The 20,940-nt window shown below is 41.6% G+C and overlaps 2 protein-coding genes across 3 annotated transcripts in view; one reads left to right on the plus strand and one right to left on the minus strand.

Moving 5' to 3' along the window:
• Positions 1–1,829: 1,829 nt before the first annotated feature.
• On the minus strand, positions 1,830–9,388 carry LOC144283238 (reticulon-3-like). 2 transcript variants are annotated; one of them, XM_077847076.1, is made up of 2 exons: positions 9,278–9,388; positions 1,830–3,191 (listed from the first exon to the last, which is right to left on the minus strand). In XM_077847076.1, the coding sequence occupies exons 1-2, from the start codon at positions 9,370–9,372 to the stop codon at positions 2,537–2,539; spliced, it is 750 nt and encodes a 249-aa protein (XP_077703202.1). In that variant the 5' UTR covers positions 9,373–9,388; the 3' UTR covers positions 1,830–2,536. The 2 variants fall into 2 exon arrangements, 1 of the variants encoding a protein (XP_077703202.1); XR_013351667.1 differs by lacking the exon at positions 1,830–3,191 and adding an exon at positions 3,380–4,867 and having other exon boundaries at positions 9,278–9,385.
• DEPTOR (DEP domain containing MTOR interacting protein) overlaps positions 8,235–20,940 on the plus strand; it is a 135,742-nt gene continuing 123,036 nt past the window's right edge. Inside the window, exon 1 of the mRNA XM_077847074.1 lies at positions 8,235–8,543. Within this exon, the coding sequence (XP_077703200.1) occupies positions 8,425–8,543 (119 nt within the window). The 5' untranslated portion in view covers positions 8,235–8,424. The remainder of the gene's footprint in view (positions 8,544–20,940) is intronic.

Here is a 20,940-nt window from a genome sequence, read left to right on the forward strand (position 1 = left end):
CATATGAGAGCTCATAGAAATATGAGACTCAAAGTGACTAAAGCAGGCAGTTTTTTGTACCTCTTAGACAAGACAATTGACATAATCAAGTTTGGGCACGGGGTAGTAAATTAGTAAAGAAGTGATAGGGTTTATTTATACAGTGTTCTCAACTCTAAATTCCCTCTCTGGTGATATGGGGATGGATCTCTCTATCTCCTGGTGCAGGGAGGGTACCGTTCACAAGGCAGATTTATTTCCTGTTTTCAAGGAGTCAAAGGAGGGTCAGAGAGGCCTTCTTATACCAGCTGTTTCTTGTGTTAACTTCAATTCAAAATTATCAGTAAGCCCAAGTGGCATATTTGGGGGCAGCCTGCCCTGGACTTCATCAGTGACTTTAGAAACTCAGCTAAAAAATGAAGTGTAAGCCTTGAAAGAAATACCTCCTTGGGGTTCCTGCCTGACTCAGTCAGTAGAGCCATGGGACTCTCAATCTCAGGTTTCTGAGTTCAAGCCCCATATTGGGTTGGGCATGCATGGAGCCTACTTAAGTAGGAAAGAAACGAAGAAAGAATTATTTCCCTAAGGATGTAGTCTCAGGGAATAATAATAAAATAACAAAATAATTCCATTTGATAGGAGAAATGAAATTAAGTAGTGTCTTGGAAACTATATTACTTTGTTTTTACTTAAAATAATTTCAGGTAAGGAATTTCTGATTCACACCAAGATGTATTTGATTCTATAGGAAATACAGTAGTTTTTAAACTGTACATTCTTAAACTTTTGAAGCTTTGCTTATAAAACAGTCAGGATTTTGCCCACTAGATGGTGGTATTGTATCATGTTTCACAGACTGGGCCTGTTTTGCCCTGAAAAAGAGATGGAATACTGGTTAAAATATTTACTGAATCAAGCACAGAACCGGGCATCCTGTATGTTATCTTAAGTCATCTTTGTAATAATGTAAGTCAGATCATGGCATTCCTTCATTCAAAATCCACCAGTAGGGGATCCCTGGGTGGCTCAGCGGTTTAGCGCCTGCCTTTGGCCCAGGGCCTGATCCTGAAGTCCCGGGATCGAGTCCCACGTCAGGCTCCCTGCATGGAGCCTGCTTCTCCCTCTGCCTGTGTCTCTGCCTCTCTCTCTCTCTCTCTCTCTCTCTATCATTAATAAATAAATAAATAAATAAATCTTTAAAAAAACAAAAAACAAACAAACAAAAAACAACAAAATCCACCAGTGTTCTCAATATAAGCTTTTGGTGTACATAAAAAAAAATCAATATGATGTCCTTACACTGGAGTATAAGGAAGAAAATCATCTATAACAAGATAAAATGTATTTTAATATTTAAGTGACTGAAGAAGGTCTAGTGAGGTGATCAGATGTTCACAACTATTTATAATGAATAGTTTTAGAACAACAGAAGACAGTAGTTTACTGAGCATTGCCATCACTTCTTTTTTTATATTTGGCACTCTAAAATTTGGTTAAATAATATATTGCTATACAAACACACATAGAATCACCACACATGGAATCGCTAACAAATGCAGACTGAAAAAGGTGTGGTGTACTTGTAGCGTGTTTACCACATAAATGACAAATGAAACAATTTTATCTAATGATGAACATTTCTTGGTAAAGTTCTGAGCAAACTACAATTTTTTCTCAGTGTACATAGTAATTGCATTTCCAGACAAGTCAGAATTATATTAAAATTGTGCAAAAAAGATCTTGTGTTTCTGTGTAAAACCAAATTAGGTTCTAAACTCAGATAACAGCAAACAGGTTTTTGAACTACAAGAATATCCCATAGGACCTGGGAAAGACAGGATTTAGGACAATTCTTTTTTTTTTTACAGCAGTTACAGACATGTATTTCATAATAAGAAAAGTATAACCATATTTATTAAACTCGAGGTGAGGTGGGCAGGGAAGAGGGAGGAAAAAGCACACTCAGGAATGAGTCCTCAAACTAAAGCTCAGAACTGGTGCCCACAAGAAATGACACAGACACCACCCTCCCAAATGGCAGAGATTTTCCTTTCCTAGGGGTGAGTGGGAGGGGAGGGTCATCCCAGCCCCACCTTCCATGTCCATCCTTGGTTCCTAGATGGCATTCCAGGAATCAATAACTCACTATCGTCTACAGGTTATTCATACAGTTGGAAGTTCTATCATTACGTGAAGAAGAGAAATTGTAGGAATAGCTGCTCACATTGTGGGGCAGGAAGATGGGATCAGAAGGCTGCCAAAAAACCCACAGGAAGGAATCCCACTCTTGTCCTCAGATAATTTCCTCATAAGTTAATCATTATTTCTTAACTTAAAAATAAAGGTAAAACTCTGATAGGAAGCTGCATAAGACTAGTCCTTGAGAACTGGACAGCAGAGTCCAAGAGCAGAGCTTTATCTTTCATTTTCTCTTTGACCTCCAATCTCTCCCCTTTCAAGCTACAAGTAAAAGCTCCACCATCATTAAGGTACTGATTTAGCCTATTAATTTGACTCTCTCTTTATTCTTTTGGGTTCTAAGATATCAGTTCCTTTTTTAGTGCAACAATTCTTGTGCTTGATACTGAGGGTAAAGGGAAAGGAGGGGAGAAAACACCAAATTAAGAAAAAGAAGCTTGGAATGCAGTTCCTTCAGAGTACACGTAATAACGTTATAACTATTAAGTGGTGTTTTAGTAACTGTTGCATTTCTGGTTCCCATATACTTATTCCGCCTTTTTTTTTTTTTTTCAATTCCAGGGAGTTTTGCTTGTATCTTTTCAACAATTGACTTGGTCTGATCGCGGGCAATGCCAACATAGTGATCAATCTGGGTCTTGTACTTCTCACAGTCAATGGGGACACTGAAAATGAGCAGTTCGGCAAGAATCAGAAGGGTGATTCCATTGAAAACGGCACCAACGTAGGTCATTAGCCACACGAAAACATTCAGCTTCAAGGAGTCAACCAAATCTTCCACCAGAAAGAGACGAATAATGAGTTTCAGGGCCCTGTTGATGTGCACCATGGCAGCATTCACGTGATTATGGAAAGCTTCTGAGGACACAGCAATGTCTACATCCAGGTAGGCTTTGAATGGATGGCCCTCTTCTGATTTCTGTATACCTTGGATGACAGACTTGTACAGCCTGAAGCTGATGGTGACAGAAGAGCCAGGACGAAGTAAGAAACCACACTGATGACACTGAAAGCTGCCAGGGGGAGAGCAGCATGATCAGTGTGGTGTCAGAGACAAACCCAGTCTTCTTCACATCTTTCCAGAAAATCAGATCCTGCACCGCACAGGAGGATGCTGAGGGTAAGGCCCCGGAGGACGGAGGACGAGGAGGAGATGGATGGGGACTGAGTGGCCGCCTACGGCTCCGTCTTGGCTGCACAAGCAAAGGCAGGAGAGGGGTGAAGAGAGATATGGGGCGGGAGAGAGGGAGGGGAAAGAAAATAATCGGGCAGCTGGCTCTCGAAAGTCCCTTCTCTCCTGCTGCTCCGAGGACAGACTCTGACAGCTGGACAATTCTTTATGAACTGCTGTCCCAGGAAAATGAGAAAATGAGGATTTCTAGTTCCTGCTCACTAAAAGCCACTAGCATTCCTAATACTGTGACAAACCATCTAAATTTCCAAAAGTGCCTTCTTGAAGATGGTCCTGGACTCATAGGAGACTTACCGTCATTTAGTGTCTTTGCAAAATCAACCAGTAGGTGACAGTATATACCAAAGTATTGTATTTTCACTGCCCTTACACCCTTAATAACCTCTCCTCCTCAGGGAAAAATCATGGAGACTCTTAACTATAGGAAACAAACAGGGTTGCTGGAGGGAAGGTGGGGGGGGGGGATGGGGTAACTGGGTGATGGACATTAAGGAGGGCACATGAAGTGATGAGCACTGGGTGTTATACGCAACTGGTAAATTTATTGAACACTACATCTGAAACTAATGAGGTACCAAATATTGGCTAATTGAATTTAGATTAAAAAAAAGAACTTCTTGGGAGGTAAGCAGGATTGGGATTGTAGGACAAGAGGATCTCACATTTCTTGATAATGTTTGATTTCTGTCACTACAAAAAAGATGAATCAAACACGACAAAAATATTAAAAATGGATGTGAATGATGACACATGGACATTTTATTTTTCCTCTCCCTTTACATTTATTTTTCCCTTCTTAAAGGATCTATTGACAGAAATATCTGGACAGGCTATTATTAAATCATCACTTTGCTTCTATTCACAGAGAATAAAAATCATGGCAGCTGAGGAATAGATAGAGACTCCTATTAACGGTTAAAAAGCAATGGAAACCCTATGATGTCATGAGAAGGCATAGGGAAGAACAACACATCGCTTGAGGGAGGCCAAGAAGTCATCACAGAGAAGGTGGGGTTTGAGTTCACCTTTAAGATCAGATGGGAACAATATTGGTGTATACAAAGAGGCAATAACAATATCCATAGCTACTGTGTTATGAAGCTTCAGAGTTGACAATATTCTTTCACACACTTTATTCAAGTTCATCTTCTCATGTTGCTGCTTACTCTTAACCAGTACTACTAAAAGTTCAGTCGGCCAATGGGTGACCATTACCAATATTGAGAGACATAGAGACAGACATTGAGAGAGATATTTATACCAATTTGACAATTTGCTATCTGTTGACCATAACAATAACACATTTCGTCTGTGTTTTGTCCATTTAAAAATTTCATTTCTATTATACTTTATCAAAATGTCAATCTTCAATGGATTGAAAACACATGCACGCATACATCACAAAAACACCTGGTATTCATCTACCAAAAGTTTGAGCAGCGTTGGCTTCAGATCGCCAAAACAGCCAGAAGGCATGAAGCAGGTGAGTAGGGCAAGCTAGAAGAAATAGGCTTACATTTAATAGTTTCCACCTGTAACAAGGGTGCTCATTAAATTTTATTCAGTCCTTCCCAAAACCCAATGGGATTAGTAGTATGGTCTTGATTTTACAAAAGAGAGCAGAAATTAGAGATGATAATGAACTTGCCCCAGTGGAGCCAGGGATCAACCTGAGATCTGTTAGAATTTTCAGCCCTTTTAAGATCTTCATACTCAGTTTAATCACCATGTCAGTGCCCATCCTTCAACCAGCAACACCTATAGACCATGATCTATTCTGGGACAGTTGCTCCTGAGCTCATGGACTCAGCATGGGTGCTCACATGTCCTCAGGAGTCAGAACAATCTTGCCCTAATTTAGGAAAAAGGATCTGTCTTCTGACCCAGTAGAGCATGGTGTGTCTCATATGTCAAAAGAAAGGTTGAAAGGGAGACAGAACATGAGAGACTCCTAACTCTGGGAGACGAACTAGGGGTGGAGGAAGGGGAGGTGGGAGGGGGCTGGGGGTGACTGGGTGATGGGCACTGAGGGGGACACTTGATGGGAAGAGCACTGGGTGTTATTGCATATGTTGGCAAATTGAACGCCAATAAAAAATAAATTTACAAAAAAAAAAAAGAAATGTAGGTTGAAACAATGACAGCAAACCAGTCTTCACTTCCCATTCACATGTACACACACAGAAAACCCTTCTCATCAAGCAAGAGAATTAAATTATGCTCTTTCTCACTGGAGCAGTACTAGGTCTTTTCCTGACTTGAATTTTTTTTCCTTATGTTGAGGTGCTTTTTTAAAATCATAAACTTTCATGATAAAAGGTTTTATCATGTTTTTTATCATAAACTATTAAACAAGAAAGTATTTTGCAAAAACCATTTCTTTTTATTTTTCAGATAAAGAAAGTTGCCTAAATGTAAATGAAAAACACAACTAGGGATCCCTGGGTGGCGCAGCGGTTTAGCGCCTGCCTTTGGCCCGGGGCGCGATCCTGGAGACCCGGGATCGAATCCCACGTCGGGCTCCCGGTGCATGGAGCCTGCTTCTCCCTCTGCCTATGTCTCTGCCTCTCTCTCTCTCTGTGTGACTATCATAAGTAAACAAACAAAAAACACAACTAGATTTAAAGGAAGAAAAAAAGACAATCAAGAGTAGTGATGATTTACAATACATAGCCAGAGCTTTTGAATAAAAATGTTGAGCGATAGATAATGAAGAATTTGTAATACCTTAATTTTTTCATTCTGCACTTTCAAAAAGCTTAAAATCATCAAATAAAAGAGAGATTTAGGGTGGCCAGGTTTGTACTTCTCCTTCCTTCATTTTCAAGGCCTACTAATAATTTAAAAATTAGAGATAATGTGAGAAAAGGTGTTTTACCTTGCACCAAAAACTCCTCCTGGAAAGTATCTGACAAGAATTTCTTCTCCTTCTTCTCTTTCCTCCTCTTTTTCCTCCTCCTCCTCCTTCCTTTTCTTCTTATTAAAACCAGTAAAGAGGGATCCCTGGGTGGCTCAGCGGTTTAGTGCCTGCCTTTGGCCCAGGGTGTGATCCTGGAGACCCAGGATCGAGTTCTGCATGGGACTCCCTGCATGGAGCCTGCTTCTGTCTCTGCATCTCTCTCTCTCTCTCCCTATGTCTATCATGAATAAATAAATAAAATATTTAAAAAAATAAAAGCAGTAAAGATATTAAAGAGAACTTTTAAACACATATTATGTACATGAAAGCTTCACACAATGTTATTAAGCCACACAACATCCATATAAGGTAGGAATTATTATTCCTGTCAGGAGATGGAGGCTCTGAGAAGGTAAGCAGCACATTCTATGTTATACAATTAAAACGTAAGTGACAGCCAGCTGTTAAGCTCATTAATTCTGGGACCTCTACTTCTGTTAAATGATTTTTAAAAACATTTTATTTATTTATTCATGAGAGACACAGGAGAGAGAAAGGCAGAGACACAGGCAGAGGGAGAGGGACTCAATCCCGGGACTCCAGGATCAACCCCTGGGCTGAAGGCAGCGCTAAACCGCTGAGCCACCTGGGCCGCCCTGTTAAATGATTTTTATATATTATACAGAATGAAGCTCTTAGAATAACATTCATTTTGAACTATGTCTTGCTTGCTCTACACTTTTGCCATGGTTTATTTTAAAAGTTATAAAAGTTAGATAATTTCTCTTGTGAAAGAATTGCCTAATAGCTATCGTCGAATTTATAAGGGAGTTGGACAATTGTTCTCTTTCTGGAGTATGGTTGAGCATAACCTTGAGAGTCTCCAGACCTAGGGCTCAAGGGCTGCCTAACGGACTTTCTAGGTGTGAAATCTAGGCAGATCACTTCACCTTTGCATGTTTAAGATTTTCCAATTGTATGTTGACAATAATAATACCCAACTCTCAGGGTTTTTGTGAGGATAAAGTAAATAATATAAAGTGCTTAACAACATATAAAGCACACAATAAATGCTCAATGAATTGTTGTAAATTTTAAGTAATGATCTTGTAGAATGTTGGAAAAGGCTACGGTGATCTTTAAAAACAAATGACAAGAAGAAAACACAACAATAAAATACAATAAGCCTGAAGGAGAGTGGGTATAAACAGTTTTGAGTAGCAGAATTGGTATAAAATATACAAAGAAAATCATTTGTTTCTCCACAGCCCTCCCATTTTCATTTTTTATTCTGTAGACTTACAACAAATCTGCAATTAAAAGATTGTCTTTCCATATAGTTTTCACTAAAAGAAAAAAAAAATCCCATATACTTGTAAAGGTGCAGAGATGTATATATATATGCAAAAATTGTTAAAAGCTGCATAAAACCTCAACACACAGATACCCCTTTACTCTAATGCAGTAGATGTCAACAAGTGGCAGCCACAATTATCTTTATTTTGCAAAAGAAGAAAATGAAGATGAAGCACATTTTGGTAGGAAATTACAGGCGCGGAGCCGGATCCCAGGTCTGCCTGATTCCCAGGCCCGCGTTCTTTATTGATTACGCTCTGAGGTTAGGAAGCTGCCTCTGGTGCAGGGGGATGGGGACGAGAATGCCTAATTTCACCCACCGCTGCGGTGACGTGTGGATCCTCCAGTGCTCACTATTTAGCTATTTTGCTCGTGTTTTTACTCGGGCCATTTGGAGCACAGACAGGATGATAGCAACACCTTTACGCCTGTCACCTCCTGGCCTGTCCGCAAGGCCCCGCCGCGCGCTCGGAGGGGACGGCCCCGGGCCGGTGGCCGCCGGGGCCCGCAGCACCCGCCCCGCAGCCCCGGAGCCCCGCCCACATGTTTATATTTTGCTCCCTCGGCCCCGCCCCCGGCCACGCGGGGCTCCAGCCGCCGCCCCCGAAGCCCGAGTCCCAGGGGCGGACCAGCCTCGCGCTCCAGCCCACCCACCGGGATTCCCTCCGCAGCCAATCGCGGCTGAGCCGCCGGCCTGCCCCTAACAAAGATGGCGGGGGAGGCCTCCGTAGGGGCAGGCTGATTTAACACCCAAACCCGCGGCGGCTAAGGAAGACAGTGGGAGCGACGCGGCGCGAGCATGGAGGGCGGCAGCGGGGGCAGCGGCGGCAGCGACGGCAGCACGGGCGGGAGCGGCGGGGCGCAGCAAAGGGAGCTGGAGCGCATGGCTGAGGTCCTGGTCACCGGGGAGCAGCTACGGTAAGGCGCGGGGCGGCGCCGGGGCGCGCCCGGGGGCGCCGCCAGCCCGTGTCGGCAGCAGCCCGGCGCGCACACGCGCTGGCTCGGGCGGGCGGTGCGCCCCTGCCCGGCTGCTGCAGCCCGGCGCCCTGCGGTCTGCACGCGCGCAGGGGAGCGGGGGTGCGCGCTGCGCCTCGGCCGCCGCTGCAGCCCTGCGCCCCGCGCGCGCTCCGCCGGGCACCTGCGCGCTGCCGGGTCTCCGGGCTGCCGGCCGACCCCCCGGGCGTCGGGAGGGCGAGGGGCTGGGTGTGCGCCCCAGGCGCTGCAGCCCTCCAGCCTCCTCGACGAGAGGGCCAACCCGGCCATTGCCTCCACTCGGGGCTTTCCACTTGGCCGGCAAGCCCCGCTGCGCTCCTCCGACCCTCGGCGTTTGCATCTGTAAAATGAGGCTGATCGCCCGGACCCCCTTGACGGGGCGTTGTGTGTGTGTGTGTGTGGGGGGGGGGGCGCTAAACCCCAGGTTCGGAAAAACGCCCAGCACTAAATCGGCACGGCCTCCTCCGTCGTCGGCCGGTCCGCGAGGGGGCGTGGAGGCACCCTGTCCCGGCGCCCTGCAGCCCCGCCAGCTCCGCTAGCGCACAGGTTTTGCAGAGCAGAGTCCACAGGCCCCGGGCTGCTGCAGGAATTAGGAAGCGACCGGCCTCACCGCACCCGGGACAGGCAGTGAACCCCAGATCCCAGCCCCCTCCCCTTACCGATTCGCATCCCATCCTGGCCATCCTTGGATTGGTGTTTGAGTAATGGACTTCTGCGGTCTGACCAGTTCCGCAGCTGCCCGTCGTACGGTCATAAATCAGTTTGCCTTGGCCGGGGTGGGGGGGGGGGGGGACTGGCTCTGAAGCCAGTTTGAGCTGCAACTTGCGTGCCGGCCCCTGGCCCAGCTGGAACGGGGCGCGTGCCCGTTCCTTCTGAAGCTTGGCCCGAATCTCCAGGCTCATTTTGGTTTCTAGACGCTCAGTTTCGGGACCTGAAGGAGAGGTCATCTTTGCAAAGGGTCTATGAAGGTTTAGTAACCACTTTGCTTGCAGCAGTTACATTGAGGAAGTAAATGTTGGAAGTTAGGGTTTGTTGAGTTTAACGTTATAGAAGGCAAATTGCACTCTTCAATCCCTCAATGATTTTTAAATGCGTAATCAAAATTAAAGGGAATAAAGGCTTGCTTTTCCTTCATCAAGAGTATTTTCTCATTGAATAAAAATTAAAGCTTTCCTGATTCAATCTGAAACATTTGCTTTTTAATAATTTATTTGCTTCTCATTACTGTATCCTCTTTTTTGAAGACCTCAGTTGGGTACTTTTCATTTTTTTTTTTTTAAAGAAAGATTATTTATTTGAGAGGAGGAGAGGGGCAAAGGGAGAGAGAAAACAGACTCCTCGCTGAGAGCCAACCAGTCTCACCACCCTGAGATCACGACTTGAGCCAAAACCAAGAGTCAGACAACCAACTGGGCCACCCAGGCGCCCTGCATTTCTTTTAAAATAACAAATTGCATGGTGCCTCTCTTTGACCAGTAAGCACGTAAGCCCTCAAGAGGCAACTTGAATGCCCCTTCTTTGGAGGGTCTTCAGTTGTTATTCCCCTCTTCCTGTACTGCAGCAGGGTTGAGGGCCACGCTTAGCTTGGTGGAAAGAAGAAAGGAGGCTCTCTCTCTTTCACTCAAGAGTTAGACCTGGGTTTGATTTTCTGCTTAGCCACTTTGTAGCCAGTGGTCACCCTTAAGTTTCCAAGACTGCTGCTAGAGTGAGTCCTGGGTTTGCCCTTTACAGAAGCTTGAGACCATGAACAAGTTACTTAACTACGAATGCTGGGTAATAATGGAACCTACCTCCTAGTGTTATGAGGATTAGATGAGTTAGTGCTTAGAACAGTGCTTGGGGGCGCCTGGGTGGCTCAGTCCGTAAAGCAGCTACATTTGGTTCAGGTCATGATCCCTGGATCCTGGAATGGAGCCCCACGTCCGCTGAGCAGGGAGCCTGCTTCTCCCTCTCACTCCACTGGTGTTCTCTTGCTATCTCTGTCTCTCTCAAAGAAATAGATAAAATATTAAGAAAAAAAAAAAAAAGAACAACAGCACCTGGTATATAGTAAGCACCATGTCCGCATTAGCTATTATAGCTCTGTGACCTTGGACAAGTTAACTCACTTCTCTGAGCCTTTGTTTCCTCATCTATAAAGTGGCAATGAAGATAAGCACTTCATGGGGTTGTTGTGGGAATTTGCCCTTGAGCTTCTGTACTAATGAGCATTCAACAATGGTTGCTGGAATTAATCAGTATTATTGGTTTATGCATGTCACCACATGTGACTTTCAGCCAAGCGAGATCTGCCAGGAAGGATTGGGTGGTGGTTAAGAACATGGGGTATAGAATCAGGCTGCCTGGGTTCTTACTTGCCTCCACCATTGTTGAATAGTTCTGTGACTTTGGGGTCAATTTACTTAATGCTCTGTGCCTGTTTCCACATCTCTTGCAAGAATATTGTGAAGATTAAATGAGATGGTCTATGTGAAGGGCTTAGAAAATTTTGTTTACGATTTAAATTTACTTTGTAATCATTGCTTTTTAAGTCTCAACCATGTTAGCACTGGGTCTAGCACATAGTTATTACTCAATACATATTTGAGTGACTAGTAGTATACATGATTAAATATGCTACAGTACAGATGATATGTTCAGAATTTAGGGATGTAAGTATGCCCTGGCTTCTTGTTACTGGAGGAACCTCTCATGAAGGGGTGGGGATGCAACCATCCTCGAAAGCCGTGTCACAACATGTCCTAACATCCTGAGCTGCTGTGACTGGGGGGACTTCATGATGTGCAGGCCTCCTACCTGTTTCGCATACAACTCCCTTTTGTCTTCCCTTACTTTCCCATTGCTTTCTTGATCATCAGAGATGAGGCAGATGAAAGTGATGAGAAATGGGGACACCAAGGATTGGGATTTGAAATAAAAAATTTGGCTTCCAGGCCCAGCTCTGTGCATTTTATTTAATGCTTATTAAATAAAGACACCTTAATATTCATGAAACACATGTATGTATATATTTTTAACCATATTCCCTTGACCAAGTCAGCCACTCTGGGCCTCAGTCTACCTGCAGAATGGGAATAGTAATATCCTTCCACATAAGATTTGTGGTGTTGGATCAAATGGGCTAGAATGTGGGAGGGAACTTTGTAAAATAAATCATAGACCCAGATTAGTTCTTGTTGGTCTGATTATTGTAAGCTCCAGCTATGAAACTGAGGGCTGGCTCTACAATCCTGACACTTTGAAGGGCAGTTGGCTGTCTAAGGACGTGAAATTAACAAACTTAGAAACCTCTCCTGCTTCCTTTTCCAGCCTGACTATGGGGTCCTTTTCGTAATCTCTTCATTCTTTCCCTTTTCAGAAAAGATTTTACTTCCTTGAATAATGTATTTTTATGGTTTTGCATCTTAAAAGTGCATTGGGGTACCATTTTCTACTGACGCGATGGCTATAATAACAAAGACAGTAGTAAGTGTTGACAAGGATGTGGAGAAATTGGAACCTCTATATACCACTGGTGGGCAGGTAAAATGATACAGCCACTTTGGAAAACAGTCTGGCATTTCCTCTAAAGATGAAACAGAGTTAACGTAGGACTCAACAATTTTACTCCTAGATATATAGTCAAAAGAAATGAAAACATACGTCCACATAAAAATTTATACCCAAATGATCACAGCAGCATTATTCATAATAGCTAAAAACAACTCAAGTGTCCATCCACTGATGGTTGGATAAACAATGTGTGGTGTATCCATGAAAAGAATATTATTTGGCATAAAAAGGAATAAAATTACTGATGCATACTACAACATGGGTGAACCTTGAAAATATGCTAAGTGAAAGCAGACACAAAAAGCCACATGTTGTATGACTCCATTTATATGAAATGTCCCAAATAGGCAAATGCATAGAGACAGGAAGTGGTTGCCAGCAGCAATGGGAAGAATGGAGGGTGAGTGCTAATGGGTATGGAGTTTCTTTTGGGGATGATGAAAATTTTATGAACTTGATTGTGGTTATGATTTCATAACTCTGGGAATATACTTAAAACCACCACATTATATTTATTAAATGGATGAATTATGTGGTATGTGACTTATATCTCAATAAAACGATTACAAAAATGGATTTAGATGACACAATTTATTACAGAGTGATAAAAGACAAAATTTAGAGGTTTTTAAATAAACTTGTACTTTTTTGATTGGCTAAAGAATGCAATGATATTTATCACTAACTCAATAACATGTTATTACCATACCAGATGGAACTGATATATTTTACGTATTTTTAAAAATATATTTATTTATTTATTTATTTATTTATTTATTTATTTATTTATTTATTTATGAGAGAGAGAGAGAGAGAGAGAAAGAGAGAGAGAGAGAGAGAGGCAGAGACATAGAGAGAGGGAGAAGCGGGCTCCTTACAGGAAGCCTGATGCGGGACTCGATCCCAGGACCTGGGATCACACCCTGAGCCAAAGGCAGACGCTCAACTGCTGAGCCACCCAGGAGTCCCTACATACATGTTTTTATAGTAATATTCTTGATACAAAACAGAAAGGGTGCCATGAATAGTCAAGAAAATCTCAGAACATTTCAAATTTGAAGAAAATTATCCATATATAAATTATTCATGAGTGGAGTTTCATATTATGAATTTTCAGATCATTTGTTATTTTTATGTATTCCGTGTATATCTTTTATCTTGAAATTTTCCCATGTAGTCCTAACTATGACACACTAATTAAGACATCCAAAATCCACGTCATGTTTCTTCTCTAGGATAATCCCAGAAATACTTAACAAGAAAGTGGTTTGTGATAGAGCATCTAAATAAAGAAACCCAACAATATCACTATTCTCTTTGTGCTGATGGTAGACATGGCAATAATAACAATAAGACTCACTTATATGGCATTTATTACCTGCCAAGGAGATGTATGCATGTATATGTACACATGTATACATATATATGCCTTTAATATATATACTATATGTATATATGCCTTTATATAGCAACTCCTTGTAGAAGATATGCTTATCACCCTTATTTTACAGATGAGAAAACTGAGGAACAGAATGTTTAAACTAAGTGATCATAGATTATCGAGCCATAAAGTGGTAGAGCTGAAAGTCCCTGCTCTTAGGATGCTAGATGACAGTTTAATGGTGTCATTAACTAGTAATTTAGAGGGTTACAAAATGTAATGATAGGACACATGTGAAATGGATCATGTATATAAGACTTACAAAATTCTAGGGTGACATCTTTTTGCGAACAAGTAGACAAATGATTCTTTTCATTAAGTTGGGAAAAGTCCAATTTATTTCTGGAAGTGTTTATGTTTTGACAAGATAGAACGGTCACTTCCTCTACTAACTGTTAAACCGAGTCTTCCTTGCCATGTGGTTTTGAAAACTTAATTTGAACTCCATTCATTCTGAATTTGTAATCATTTTAATGGGAAGATAAATTGCAGTTCACAATTTTGCCAGCTGTAAGGATAGACGTGGAATGGGAAGGAGAATTAAGAAGGTAATGAGGAATGCTTAATTAAGAGAGAAGACGTTTCAAGCATTCCAGTTATGCTCCTCTACCTAGACTAAATATGCTAATTACAACAATCTCGTCCAATCACTAAAGCTGGTTCCCTACAAGCAATTTACTAGGCAATGAGTTTTAGCTAAATTGTAGGAAATTGTAGTTCTTTCTAATTGTTTGATTTATTTGCCTTTCTGCTATAACAGACTGCCTTTCCAGACTCCTACAGCCTTGCTGTTGCTTTTTTTTTTTAATAAAAGCATGTTCAATAAATATTGTTTTCCTGAATTTGCTTCACAAATGTTAATGCAGTATGTAGATAAAAGGTAAAAATCAGCTCACTGAACCAAAAACCAAGCTCCAATAAAGTAAGATGAGAAAAAAAAAAAAAAAGTAAGATGAGATAAGGAACGTAGAACATTCACAGGAGAAAAAAATCCATTTCATTGCATTTTGAACTTAAGGAATTTTACATTTGGCATGGAGATTGTCTTCAGGAGTAGGCCCTACTGGAGGCCATTAATATGGAAGCTTAGCTCTACTACACACTATAGCTGAAGGGAATTTCAGGAAACCACTACCCAGAAGCTACCACCAAGATCTAGAGTTCCAAACAGAAGGAGAACTCTTTTAGTTTTCTAAACAGCGAAGATATCTTGGACTCAGGAAATTACTGCCTGTTTGGATAAAGAAAAGGGGAGGGTGCTGTGGGAAATAGAGTCACTGTATTTGGAGTCAATGCAGAAAAGCCTGGTGTAGTGTGTTGAATTGCCTTGCAATCAGAGGCTCTTCCAACATACAGACTATTCCTGTGAACATCTTTTCTGCTTCACAAAATTGGATATAAGGGCAGAGAGCACAACCCTGGTACAGAGCAGACCTTTGGTAAGGCTCATTTCTTACCAGCAGAGAGCATTGAAGGTATTTTGTCACTTGCAAAAAACATCATGTGAATAGAAGATGTTTAGTAAGTGCTCCATAGGTTGTGGAATTATTTTATACCCCTATGCACTTATTCTCATGTAAATCTTTTTCTGAAATGATTGGGGTATTAGTTGTTTATGAATTAATGTATTTGTGTTTTCCCAAAGGCCAATGCTGATATTTAAGTTATGGTTTCCATCTTCCAGAATCAATAAACCTGAAAATCAGCTAAATACCTCTCAAAAGAAGAGAGTGTAAAGGGAAGGAAGATAGCTCTCCTCTCCTGTTATTTCCAGTATTCATTTATATCAGGAATTCATTTGTCTTGATTAAGTGGTGGCTCTTAAATGGTTTCTGTGAGGTCAGACATTAGGAAAAGACAGAGGAAACAATGATCAACCTTCTTTATACATAGTAAGTCATCTCTATTCTTCTATCCTTGTCCACCAAGGAGAAGTGGATTCTAGAACTGAGATCCTTGTTCTTGTATTTATCAGCCTTAACCAAACTTGTAAGCTCCTGTCAGTGAGTGTTTTTGTGGATTATTATATACTTGGGAGACAAGAGTGGAGACAATGGGGACAGAGGGCTTAGTGGGCTGGATGGCGTGCTTGCAAGCAGCTGTTCCCGGCAGCACAGATCTGTGGGATCTGTTGTCCTCAGGGCTCACTGCGATGATTCCATCCTGGAAGAGTTCAGAGGGAACACTGACTTACTCGGGTCTGCTTAAAGAATCACTTTCTTGTAGCTTTTACAATAATTTTAAGGTTGGATAGGAGATGAGATGAAGTGAGGGAAAACTCTCACCCGGGAGTGTGGGACAAGATGTTTCTTTTTGTATCTGTAGTTTGCAGATGAACAGCTGTTGCTAGGGTGTGGCAAGAAGGGACAAATGCGGGGGGCCTCCAGCTCAGGGAAGCCCATAGCACCTACAGAGGAGATAGGAGGAGGACCTAGTTAGCAGCTGGTATCAGCAGAGAAAGTCTCAAATCTGTCTATTCTTACCCCTCATCTGCTACTTGTTAGGGGTGGTGGTTTGCTTATTAGTTGTTGGTGTGTGTGTGTGTTTTAAGATTTTATTTATTCATAAGAGAGACACAGAGAGAGAGGCAGAGACAAAGGCAGAGGGAAAAGCATCAGGTGGGGAAACCTGATGCAGGATTTAATCCCAGGACTCCGGGATCATGACCTGAGCCAAAGGCAGACACTCAACCACTGAGCCACCCAGGTGCCCCTGTTTATTAGCTTTAGTGCTGATGACATGGATCTCCCTGCAATACTTGTACCTACCCATTTCTGATTCTGATATTTTCCCAGAGATTCCTTTTATTGAGGCGAGCTGTGGCCCAGCACCCACCTCGATCTTGGCCTGATTGAGATCATCCAGCCCCATGAGGCCCTGCTTTGGGTGGTGAAACTATTACTGCTATAGAGAGCTCAGCTGGGTGCACTGAGGGAGGACCAGGCAGGAGTCAGAGGACCAGTCCTAGAACAGCAGCTCCTCTGATCTTGACTTAAGGTGTGAGAAACAAATGAGCATTCTGATGAACACTCTCATTAACAGGGAAAGTCTCATTTCATGCTATCGTGTTTTCATTATGGTTGGGTTAGTCACTGCATTTTATTATTTGTGAAGCTTGGCCATTTTCTAACAAGTTATGACATTTTGGAAGAATACACTATGAGTGGCGTCTTGACAATAATAGCAAGGAGGATTAGGAAGGGGTTAAGGTAGAGATATATAATTGTGTGCAGGTTTAAGAACAACCATTATCTTATTCATATAAGAATATATGAATGTGCAAATTTGCAAGGCAATTGTTGAGAAAGGATTGTTTTTTTTTTTTTTTTTTCACATTAAAGAAGACTTTAGCACATATTTCTTTCTCTGATGGATCCTGGGTTAGTTTGCTATTTACAATGCAATCCTCTTAGAAGATTTGCCCACTATTTTCAGGCATATGCATCAAAAGCAATAGAGTGTGAATTACTTGGATTGTAAAAGTAATTCCTGATTCCTCTCCTCTTCCCTAGGAGGAAAGGAGAATGGAATCAACTTGGATCTTCTTTTTATTGAGCTGTTTTTAAAATTCTACTTACCTTTTTTACTAACTTTTCCATGATTGAAAGTGACTTTCACAGAATATATTCGCTGCAAAAAGCAAGAGGTTATATGACTGTGTTTTACAAGTGCCCCTTATTTTATGTTTAGTTACACTGTGATAAGGTAGCTAAAACAAGGCTTTACCAAAGCTGCTTCTTATTGTGCTGTTTTTTTTTTTCTTAAGAACTGACAACAAAAAGCAGTTAGAGATGAAATTTTAAGGCAGTATATTCTAATGCATAACCATGATTCATGCTGGAATTTATTTTGTAAATGACTGGGTAGTAGAATCTGATAGTCAAACATGACAGTGGGTAGAAGAACCTAAGCCATCGTGAGGGACTATGAACAGAGCTTGGTTGCCATGATAAAGAGCACTTGTCCTGGTGCTGTACTTATAAGAGCTAAAAGATATCACAAAGTATTTTAAGGTCATCCACATGTAAGGAACAAGCCTGAAAGAGCTTTTTCCTCCAAAAGTTTATCATGAAAAACTACAAACATACAGGAAAGTTTAAAGAATTTTACAGTGAACACCCTTACATCTACCACTTAGGTTCTGCAATTAACATTTTACCATGCTTGTTTTTTAAGATTTTATTTATTTATTCATGAGAGACACAGAGAGGCAGAGACATAAGCAGAGGGAGAAGCAGGCTCCCTGTGGGGAGTCTGATGTGGGACTTGATCCCAGAACCCTGGGATCATGCCTGAGCCAAAGGCAGACACTCAACCACTAAGCCACCCAGGTGCCCCTTACCATGCTTGTTTTAACACATAACTATCCTAATATTCCTCCTTCTATCCAATCATCAGTTCATCTTACTGCTTTTGGGTACTTTGGAGTAAGTTGCAGATAATAATATAGCTCCCCTAAGACTTTCCACATGCGATTTATTTTCTGAACAAATGAGGACCGAAGAGAGTTGGCTGCCGTCAACTATCCGCAAAAGTCTTGAGCTTTGATGTTTTTGTATCATCTTACCTCACAGACTTATAAGATATTCCAGCAAAGCAAAGCTCTTCACTGGTGGTCTTATGCTTAGCCATCTGTAACACTGTGGCCAGGGAGATGCTATTATCCTGCCTGCCTTAGGTCCCCTTGGGGAAGAGGGGGGATCACAGCCATTGTACTTTGGGGAAGGGTCCATTGAGTGTTGAGGAGATATGCTCAATGTTCTCTGCAAAAGGAAATTTGGGTTCAATGGTGAGAAATCAGTGAAAAATCTTTGAGCAGAGTACAAATGATTAAACCAAAATTTTAGGAGAAATAACTTATAGAGTTCAGAGTAGGGAAATACAGAGAAGGAAGTGTCATAAGAAAAGCCATAAGGAAGAGATAGCATAGGAAGAGTTAGAAGACATTGGTATACACTCCTGCTTTCAACATAATATCCCCTGTAAACCTCCCCATCATGATGGTCACCTGTTCAGCATCCAGATATTTTCTCCCTCATCTTTTACTCTTTACCACCTCTGATTTGGAATATATGCCTCTGGCATTCAGGATTTTCTTGGTAATAGAAGTAAACTAGAACTCTCAACATATGACTGAAATGCAAGTGGTTCAGGTTCAAATCGCAAAGAGTGATTTCTGTATTGCTTGCATTTTGATGACTTTTCAAGAAACACCTACATCCAGAGAAAGCCAAAGCTGTATAAAAGTCATCTCTTTATTTAAGCAAAGTTGTTTCAGGATAATTATGAAGCAGACTTTTCAGAAAGGTTGCAAAACATTTTTTACTTAAGTAGTTCAAATAAAATGATCTTTCATGTCACACGCTCAATATATTTTGTTGATTTTTTCCCCCTCCATTCTCCATAAATTGGAAATGGGAGCTACCTTAGATCATCCAGAAGGCAGGTTATTCTCCACTGTTAATATGGTTTAAGCTTACATTTCAGCATACATTGTGTTGACTTTACAATAGTGACTTTGGCATTGATTTCATGTTGCATCTTACCATAAAGATAACTAATAAGAACAAATCCGATTAAAAGTGGTTTTAATCTCAGATAATATAGTATAAATTCAGCCTTTTATTCTTCAGAATGGGTGGCATATGTGCAAATGTAGCAAAGCTTCTGTACTCAAGTATTGATAAAGAACTGTGATATCAAAAGAATGATTTTTTTTTTTTTAAATCCTGTGTTGACTACAAAAGAGAGCAGCTCCAGTTAAACCCATTGAGAAGCATCCATGAAACCTAAGAAGCTGGGCTTGGAGCCAACACACTGGTCTACATGTTCGCCATTTGCTGACTCCGCACTCATGGGGGCCTTGAGCCAAGAAGGGCAGAGTCTGATTACTCAGGACTTCATTAGAACTTGCAATTACATATTTCAAGCAAAGGTGTAGCAGTTAGGGGCAGGAATTCCTTACAAACCACTATTCCAATGCACCGGGATTTGTTGAGTCATTTTGTTTATTGTGGGACAGAATGATTTCGTTATTTACATGGTGAATTAACCAGAGGGAATCTTTTCAGTTGTCTTCCTTAACTCCATTTTGGGTGGATATTTTGCTGCTAGATAATCTCATTTCCAAAAGGGGAACACTGAGGAGAGGAAGTTGGTTTGGCTATTTGTCAGCAGTTCTGGAAGGATGTTTACTCAGGGAGGAGTTTGAAAACTGTGAGAATTTGGGGGCTTCTCTGGGCATTTCTGATTCTTTTTTGTACCTACCCCATCTATATTCTAAGATTTCCTGGCTGAAGCCAGGCCTTCAGAGAGTCCCTGGGAGAGTGGGAGCAATCCCTTTAAAGTCTTCTTTCCCTCAGTTCTTGAGATTCAGAACATCTTCCCCAACCTGTAACTTGTCTACTTCATCAGTGCTCCTCTGTTGACCCTCTCGCCTCTGCCAGAGAAAACTTCTAGTAGCCAAGACTCATGGGCTTCTAAATGTATGGATAGAAGCAGGGTGGGTGGGAGAAATTCTATCTCAGTATGATAGCACAGTAATCATACTGATGGAATCTAATATACGTTTGGGGAGATCATTGCAGTCTTTGCTGGCAGCTTATGTGAAAGGAAATTTCATTATAGAATTTAGTCTAGCAGTCCTTAAAAGAACATCCACCTATAATATGACAGTTTGTTTTACTTTGTAATAAAAAATGCTATTCTTGATGGAGCATGGCAACAGTTATCTAATTACATCGTCTGGGGAGTCTTGGGAGCTGGGCCTTCATGGGGATTATAGTACGACATGTAGCAAAGAGAACACTTATTTAAAACTATACTGTAGTCTGTTCAGACACCTGTTCAAAGGTTATGTTTGAAAAATTCAGTTAGGGGGGCCTGGGTGGCTCAGTTGGTTAAGCATCTGACTCTGGATTTTGGCTCAGGCTTGATCCTGGGATCAAGCCCTGTGTCAGACTCCCTGCTCAGCAGAGAGTATGCTTCTCCCTCTCCCTCTGCCCCTCTACCCGTTGTCTCTATCTCTCTGAAATAAATAAATCTTAATAAAAAAAAAAAAAGAAAAACTCAGTTACTTAAAACCACATATGGAAGAAGGCAGACATTTTACAATATTAGGCCATGAGTCCTTGAGAATCGTATCTTATCTATATGACCTCAAATGCCTCTCATGGCAGAAGGATTGTTAATATGAAGTGTGTGTTTCTCATAGGGCAGGTGTTTTCTTCTCTGAGACTCCCAATGTCCAAGTTTGATAATTATCCTGGAGTAGGGGTCAAGGTGATTGATTGCAGGTCTATCTTCCCTTCCCCTTCAGACTTTTAGGAA

Source organism: Canis aureus, chromosome 14, assembly GCF_053574225.1.
Source record: "Canis aureus isolate CA01 chromosome 14, VMU_Caureus_v.1.0, whole genome shotgun sequence".
In the NCBI taxonomy this organism is placed as follows: Eukaryota; Metazoa; Chordata; class Mammalia; order Carnivora; family Canidae; genus Canis; species Canis aureus.